This window comes from Oryzias melastigma, linkage group LG17, assembly GCF_002922805.2.
Source record: "Oryzias melastigma strain HK-1 linkage group LG17, ASM292280v2, whole genome shotgun sequence".
Lineage (NCBI taxonomy): Eukaryota > Metazoa > Chordata > Actinopteri > Beloniformes > Adrianichthyidae > Oryzias > Oryzias melastigma.
The window spans coordinates 15,729,855-15,738,161 of NC_050528.1; the positions used below are offsets into that span (position 1 = coordinate 15,729,855).

At 43.6% G+C, this 8,307-nt stretch overlaps 1 protein-coding gene and 1 long non-coding RNA gene across 2 annotated transcripts; both read right to left on the reverse strand.

The window, feature by feature from the left end:
* Positions 1–96: 96 nt before the first annotated feature.
* LOC112144443 lies at positions 97–946 on the reverse strand. The gene is made up of 2 exons (XR_002918898.2): positions 639–946; positions 97–170 (listed from the first exon to the last, which is right to left on the reverse strand). It is a non-coding gene; the product is annotated as an uncharacterized LOC112144443 (long non-coding RNA).
* A 1,002-nt stretch (positions 947–1,948) lies between these two features.
* On the reverse strand, positions 1,949–4,403 carry LOC112144214 (E3 ubiquitin/ISG15 ligase TRIM25-like). Its single transcript, XM_024268576.2, has one exon. The coding sequence runs from the start codon at positions 4,265–4,267 to the stop codon at positions 2,594–2,596; it is 1,674 nt and encodes a 557-aa protein (XP_024124344.2). The 5' UTR covers positions 4,268–4,403; the 3' UTR covers positions 1,949–2,593.
* Between the last annotated feature and the right edge of the window lie 3,904 nt (positions 4,404–8,307).

Below are 8,307 nucleotides of genomic sequence, written 5' to 3' on the forward strand. Positions count from 1 at the left end.
GACATTTTTCTCCTAAAGGAAACAGAAACACACAAACATTAACACCATCATGTCTATAACCAAAGAAAAGATGCACCAGAATGACTAAAGTCTTCACAGGTTGAGCAGATATCATCCTCCTTCACTATGAGCGCTCCTGGAGGACGGTTTTTGTCCAGGACATATTCCATCTAAAAACAGAGAATTTCATGTGTTTATCATATTTATCATAGAGAAAATAATCTAAAATTTAGATTAAATGGTAATTACAAACTAAAGGAAATGTTATTTCTCCTGCCTCAGCAATTATGAAACCATCAACAACTTTAACATTTACTGTGACGGTACAGAAATGTGTCTGTAGAACTTGTAGATTTTACACAACTACAACATTTTTACTAACATGTTTTCATTTGCTCTTGATTCACAACTATTTCAATCATTAAATGTTAAAAAACACAATTTTAATCCTCATTTCTTCTTATGTCCTCCATGATCATCAGGAAAATTCTACAATTAAATACTAAAACTAACATACAAAACACGTTTTGGGGTCTTTATGTAAACAAATATGATAACGTTGTATTTAGGAAATGTATGAACTGTTTAAATTATCAACGAAGCACAAATATCAAGGACTTAAACTAAGTCGTATTTACCTTTCAGGTTGTAACTGCAGTCATCCTTTGAACGTGGTGACTCTGTTGAAGGAGGTGATCCGTTACTGACAGAAGAATGGATGTTTTTGGAATATGGTTCATGGAATAGTAGCGACTGTGGCGATCAGCTGTTAAATATACAGTTTTAGGATCTCTGTTTTGGCTACCCGATCACCCAACTGTCGGAAATCAAATCCAGCTGACGCAAATCAAATCCAAAACTCTCCACCGTCGCAAAGGTTGGCGGCGAAGAGGAAGTGACGTAATATACATGCGCGCGATTAGGGCGTGGTTAGGTAAAGGGGATCGGGGACTGACACGCTGCACCGCGCGGACCCTCCACGCCTGGTGTGACCGACGCCATAGGTTAACATGGGCGCCGAATGGAAGCGCACTCCGTTCCGCGCCGCTATCGCGTCCGGTGTGACTCCGGCGTCAGTGCGCATTCGGGGGGGGCTGCTTTCAATGGGGGTTCTATTCAAACGCGCGTAGCAGAATATCGGACTTCTACTCGCGTTTACATGGACTGGAATGCGCGCCGACACAGTCGGTGTGTGAACCTTAACAGTCACAGACACGCGCGCGCACGTGCGAGCCAAGCCCAGGATCACGTGTCTGACAGGCGGGTGCAGCGGATCGCCGCGCGGGGCGGGCTACAGGTCTGTGGCTCGGAGCTTGTGGAGTTTTGGTTAGGAACAGCCACCACGTCAAAAAAACGTATTCCTCGACATCATATATGTCTCTCATTCATTCTGAGAGAGACATCCACAGACGGAGCTGGTAGCCCCTTCGACACGCGGCGCGGCGACAGCAGCAAATTCCACGCGTGGGGCACGAGAATTTGTCACACATTCGCGTTCGGTGCTTCATGGCTCCTCCTCCGCCCAGCTGATTGGAGGAATGAATGAATGAGTGAGGAGGTACTGGACAGACCGCCGATGTCCCGCCTCCAGAGCCATATACCTCACTGTGATTGGTTCGTTCAGCTCTGAACAGAGCAACTGTCATTCATATCAACCTTGCGGGCCGCACTAACAGTAATCTTTCATATGAAGACGCGGGCTGCAAATCATCATCCCGCGGGGGCCGCAGATGGCCGTGCGGCCGCGAGTTTGAGACCCCTGGTGTACCCTGTCTTCACCCAGCAGAGGCTGGGTTGGCTCCATCAACTCTGTGACCCCAAAAATAATTCTGAAGATGGATGGATGAAAGAAGGATAAACTAATCTCATCTTGTTGACACTATCAAAAATGAAACTCATGATTTAAAACAAAACAAACCAGAAAGAACACAGTCATAGATAACAAGTTTAGAAACTTTAATCATTTCTAAAAAGTACAATGCATCATTGTATTTCTATTACAAGACAAACATATAAGTTTTCCATTATAAAATGTGATTTTTAAGGTAATCAAAAAATTGTTAATCCAACTGATCCTTATGAGAGGACATAGACATTTGGAAAAAGGTTGTACAGTGATGATGATGGATCGGTAATTCACCAACAAACAAAAGGGAGATTTACTGTCATTAAAACTCTTCAGTGTGTGATTGGGGCATTTTAAATCATTATTGTGCTGTTGTGATTGCCATCTGGCTAAATGCAACATTGAACTAAAATAAAAATCAATCATATGTTTACAGCCAAATAAAATATTACTATTTACTCACTTTTTTCAACCTGGTAATAAACTTTGACCAAAAAAACAGAGCATTCTCCAGTAACCTGGTAGAGATTAGGATTGGGGTTGTAGGACACCTATTAAATACCATACGCCTAATGTAAAAGCACCCAATCTTTAACAATATTCATCTGTTAAAACAGCAACATTTTTAAGAAATAATACTCTTTTTTTAATGACAAAAGATCAAATTTGTTTTACCAGATAGCTTTTTTCATGCCAATATGATTCTGTTTTTTGAAACACATAAATGTTGTTTTTTCACTGCTTGAACTACTTGAGTTTACAGAGCCTTGCAGTGTCACTCGTTTTATACAACCACAGTCCAGCATGGAGTGGCTGAGTGAATGTGGTCTGGACTCTGTGGAGAAGAGTCATGCTTTCAGAGACGCTGTAGAAGGACAGAACTCCTGCTCTGTGATCCAGGTACACTCCTACTCTGGAGGAAACAGGAGCTGAGATGGAGGCTGACATACTGTTGTGGCAAAATCTGTAACTGTTTTGGTGGTAGTACAGGGCCCAGGATTTGTCATTCCAACCAAAACGACATGCTTCCCCGTTCCCGGCTCTGCCGATGTTCCTGTATGTGACTGCCATAACGATTCCCTCTGCTCTCCACTCCACCTCCCAGTAACAACGTCCAGTCAGACTCTCTCTGCTGAGAACCTGCAACAACCCAGTGAATCTGTCTGGATTATTAAAAAAGGACTGTTGCTGACTCATCACCGTCACCATTCTGTTCTCTTCTGTTACACACAAATGTGTGTGTGCTGTGTTTGGATCCAGAGTGATTTGACAGGAATATTTCAAGAAGTCCGCTCTTCTCTTTGGTTCTGGTTCTGGCAGTAAAACATCCACATGAGTGAGTGTCCGTGAGATGTTTGTCCACTCCTCTCTCAGAATGTCCTGCAGTTTGTCTCTGAGCTCTGACACAGCTGCGGTCACATCCTCAAAGTATCTCAGAGGACGGACATTGATGCTGGATGAGTGTGAGGACTCACTGAGTGGTGGCAGTGACGGGTAGTTGAGCAGAAAATTGCTGTAATCCTCCGTGAATGCGAGCTGCTTCAGCTCAGCGTCTCTCCTCTTCAGCTCAGTGATGTCCTGCTCCAGCTCCTCCTGAAGATCTTTGACTCGACTCACTTCAGTTTGCTGCTGGGATCTGATCTGCTGCTTCACATCACAGCTTCTTTTCTGGATGAGACGGATCATCTGAGTGAAGATCTCCTCACTGTCCTTCACTGTTTGATCAGCAGAGTGATGGATGGCCTCCAGCTCCTGTTGAAGCAGCTTCACCTCTTTCTCTCGGTCCTGGATTCTCTGCTGGATTTGTTGTTGAAACTTCTCAAAATCTCTCTCCCTATTTTTCCTTTCAGTTGTGGCTGAGATTGTTTTATATATGGTATGTTCATTCACAGGATGAAAAAAATCAAAAAAATTCTGATCATTGTGATAGAACATCTTCATCCCCTCATTATGAGTGGAGGAGATATTCTCCTGCAGGTTCTTGGAGGGTTCCACCAGCTTGTGTTTCTTGAACGGAGCTGCCACATAGTGAGGCTGAAGGTGTTCCTCACAGTAAGAGGCCAGACAGATCAAACAGGACTTCAATGCTCTAATTTTTCTGTCAGTGCAGACATCACAGGACACATCTTCAGGTCTAGTATTACTGCAATCAGCAGGAGCAGCTTGAAGTCCAGTCTTCTGGAATTGCTCTGATAATTCAGCTAAGACGGAGTTTTTCACCAAGACTGGTCTGATTGTGTATGTATGTCTACAGTGAGGGCAGCTGTAGATGCTTTTTCCCTCTTCTTTATCCCAGAAGCTTTTGATACACGTCATGCAGTAGCTGTGTCGACAGGTAATAGTCACTGGATCCTTGAGCAGTCTTTGACAGATCATACAGGAGAAGCTGGTGCTGTTGAGTTGATTTCCTGGCTGAGCCATTTTTTTCCACCACAACAGTTCAAACAAGTTTATATAACGGTGTAGATGAAAAGAAAAACCTTACTGTGGAGGAATCGACTGAATCAGAAAAACACCTTCCAGCATTAGCTGCTTATTCCACCAAGTTCCCAGAACCATGCTGAAGAAGTATCAGCTGGTGAAAAAAGAAATGACTCGTAGGAGTGACACTGCATTTTATTGTGTGGGTGTGTCATGCAGGACTTGCAGCATTTTTCTAAGCATTGGGATGGTAATGTGTGAGAAAAACCCACATGAAATATGAGAGTGTTGTCAGAAAATAATGGAAAAAACGATCTGCCTCAAGGCCTGAATGGGCTTTAAATGTTCTAATGTATTTGTAAAGTATATATATTTTTTTAAATATGCAAGATTGTGTTTCTTTTCAGTAAAACATTGTCTTCAAAAGCAGATAGATGGCTCATTGGGCTGGGTATAGGGCTGCCATGCAGAAAACATGGTTTCAATTCTCAGAGCGTGTATGAGTGTAATCCAGTGCGAGTCCTGAAGTAAGATCCTTGACACTAACTGGGACTTACTGTTTCTTGTGTCAGGAAGGTCATCAAACTACCATTGTGAAGTAGTCATCCACCAAGCCAAAAGGTGAACATCAAAACATAGTCATCAAAGAAAGTAATACATTATAAGAAAAACTCAAAAACTATTGGAACAAATCTGGTTTGAATGTTATGGAAATAACAGAATCAAGAGGATGCAAAAAAAGAAAAAAATATTTTATATCAATTCATTATTTACTTCTTCTCAGCATTCTAGAGTTTTCAGTTCATGTCTGACCTGGTGATGAGATAACACGAACAACCAATCAGTCACTTTACTTTTTTAGAACATTGTTCATCAATATGCTGTAGAACAAAAGGTGCTGGACATAAAAGACATACTTAAGTACATGTTTCTAGCACCGGATTGGACACTCTTTTTGCTTCAGAACTGCCTTAATCCTTGGTGGCAGTTCAACAAGATTCTAGAGACATTCTCAGTTTGTTCCATATTGACAAGATATCATCACAGTACCTGCAGATTTGTCAGCTGAACATCCATGATGACAAGCTCCTGTTCCACCACATCCCAAAGGTGATCTATTGAATGGAGATTGGGTCACAGTGGAGGCCATTTGAGTTCAAGAAAACAGTCTGAGATGATTCCAGCTTTGTGGCGCTTTATCCTGTTGGAAGTAGCATCAGAAGATGGTGCACTGTGGTCATAAAGATATGGTCAGTGTGGCGAAGCAGCATCACAGGTTGAAGGACAGCGCCTGACCCCAGCCTGAATTGTCTTTTATTCCTCCCTCATCTGTCTGTTAGCAGTCTCTGTAGTTCATATTGAACACCCGGACTGTAATTTCACCACCCCATAATAAATGGCATATACTTGTATAGCACTTTCCTACCTCCTTTGAAAACCCAAAGCGCTTTACAGTCACAGTCCCATTCACACACTGGTGGTGGCTCTGCTGGGGTTCAGTGTATTGCCCAACGACACGTCAACACATGGACAAGCAAGGCAAGAATTTTACCCACAATCTTCCGATCAGGAGTCGACCGCCACACCGCTGCACCTTGGCCACCCCTAGCCAAATTTGTTTGATTCTAAAGGTGGTTTTGAATAGAGTTTTACTCACCATCAAGGGTTCCCACCACAAACTTTCAAACCAGAGCATCGCACACACACATCATCATACATATCTCTTAGCAACAGAAAACAGGAAGTGACTTTACATGTTAGAATTGATAGGGAAATTTTACTTTTCTGTCTCATAATTCAGATGTCTTTAACTTATTTCTGTATTTAATAAGTTAGACTTCTTCTTTCTTCTTTTCCTTTCGGCTTTTCCCTTCAGGGGTCGCCACAGCGAATCAGTTTCCTCCATCTAAGCCTGTCTTCAGCATCCTCCACTCTAACACCAGCCACCTTCATGTCTTCATTCACTGCATCCATAAACCTCCTCTTTGGTCTTCCTCTAGACCTCTTTCCTGGCAGCTCTAGACTCAGCATCCTTCTACCAATATATTCACTGTCTCTCCTCTGAACATGTCCAAACCATCTCAGTCTGGCCTCTCTGACTTTATCTCCAAAACCTCTAACATGTGCTGTCCCTCTGATGTATTCATTCCTGATCCTATCCATCCTGGTCACTCCCAAAGAGAACCTCAGCATCTTCATCTCTGCTACCTCCAGCTCTGCTTCCTGTCTTTTCTTCAGTCCCACTGTTTCTAGTCCAAACAACATGGCTGGTCTCACCACAGTCTTGTACACCTTTCCTTTCATTTGTGCTGAAACTCTTCTGTCACACATCACACCTGACACTTTTCTCCACCCATTCCAACCTGCTTGCACTCTCCTCTTCACTTCTTTTCCACACTCTCCATTACTCTGTACTGTTGACCCTAAATACTTAAACTCCTCCACCTTCTTTATCTCTTCTCCCTGTAACCTCACTCTTCCACTCTGGTTCCTCTCATTCACACACATGTACTCTGTCTTACTGCGGCTAACCTTCATTCCTCTCCTTTCCAGGGCAAACCTCCACCTCTCTAACTCCACCTCCACCTGTTCCCTGCTCTCACTACAAATCACAATATCATCTGCAAACATCATAGTCCATGGTGATTCCTGTCTAACCTCATCCGTCAGTCTGTCCATCACCATTGCAAACAGGAAGGGGCTCAGAGCTGATCCCTGATGTAATCCCACCTCCCCCTTGAACTCCTCTGTCACCCCTACAGCACACCTCACCACTGTCTTACAGCCCTCATACATGTCCTGCACTGCTCGGACATACTTCTCTGTCACTCCAGACTTCCTCATACAATACCATAGTTCCTCTCTGGGCACTCTGTCATAAGCTTTCTCCAGATCTACAAAGACACAGTGGAGCTCTCTCTGACCTTCTCTGTACTTCTCTATCAACATCCTCAAAGCAAATGTTGCATCTGTAGTGCTCTTTCTTGGCATGAAACCATACTGCTGCTCACAAATGTTCACTTCTGCTCTTAGTCTGGCTTCCACTACTCTTTCCCACACCTTCATTGTATGGCTCATCAGCTTTATTCCTCTGTAGTTACCACAACTCTGCACATCTCCCTTATTCTTAAAAATGGGCACCATCACACTTCTCCTCCATTCCTCAGGCATCTTCTCACCACCTAAGATCCTGTTGAACAACCCGGTCAAAAACTCCACTGCCATCTCTCCTAGACACTTCCATACCTCCACAGGTATATCATCAGGACCAAGAGCCTTTCCACTCTTCATCCTCTTCAAAGCCCCTCTCACTTCACCTTTACTAATCTTTCTTACTTCCTGCTCCACAACCGTCACCTCTTCTACTCTTTGTTCTCTCTCATTCTCTTCATTCATCAACTCTTCAAAGTATTCTTTCCATCTTTCCATTACACCACTGACACCTGTCACCACATTACCATTCCTATCCTTGATCACCCTAACCTGCTGCATGTCCTTCCCATCTCGATCTCTCTGCCTTGCTAGTCTGTACAGGTCAGTCTCTCCCTCCTTACTACCCAACCTAGCGTACAAGTCATCATAAGCTCTTTGTTTGGCCTTTGACACCTCTACTTTCACCTTACGCTGCATCTCCCTGTACTCCTGTCTACTCTCCTCAGTCCTCTCAGTGTCCCACTTCTTCTTAGCTAGTCTCTTACTCCGTATACACTCCTGCACCTCCTCATTCCACCACCAAGTCTCCTTATCAACTCTCTTTCCTGATGACACACCAAGTACACTCCTACCTGTCTCCCTGATCACATTAGCTGTAGTTATCCAGTCATCTGGGAGTACCTCCTGACCACCCAGAGCCTGTTTCAACTGTTTCTTAAAAGTCATGCAACAATCTTCTTTTTTCAGCTTCCACCAGTTTGTCCTCTTCTCTGCCTTTGCCCTCTCTTTCTTCATCTTCTTCACCACCAGAGTCATTCTACACACCACCATCCTGTGCTGTCTGGAAACACTCTCACCAACCACTACTTTACAGTCACTGATCTCCT

Coding starts and splice junctions, on each gene's coding strand:
- LOC112144214 (XM_024268576.2), bottom strand. CDS start 4,267: ATGGCTCAGCCAGGAAATCAACTCAACAGCACCAGCTTCTCCTGTATG.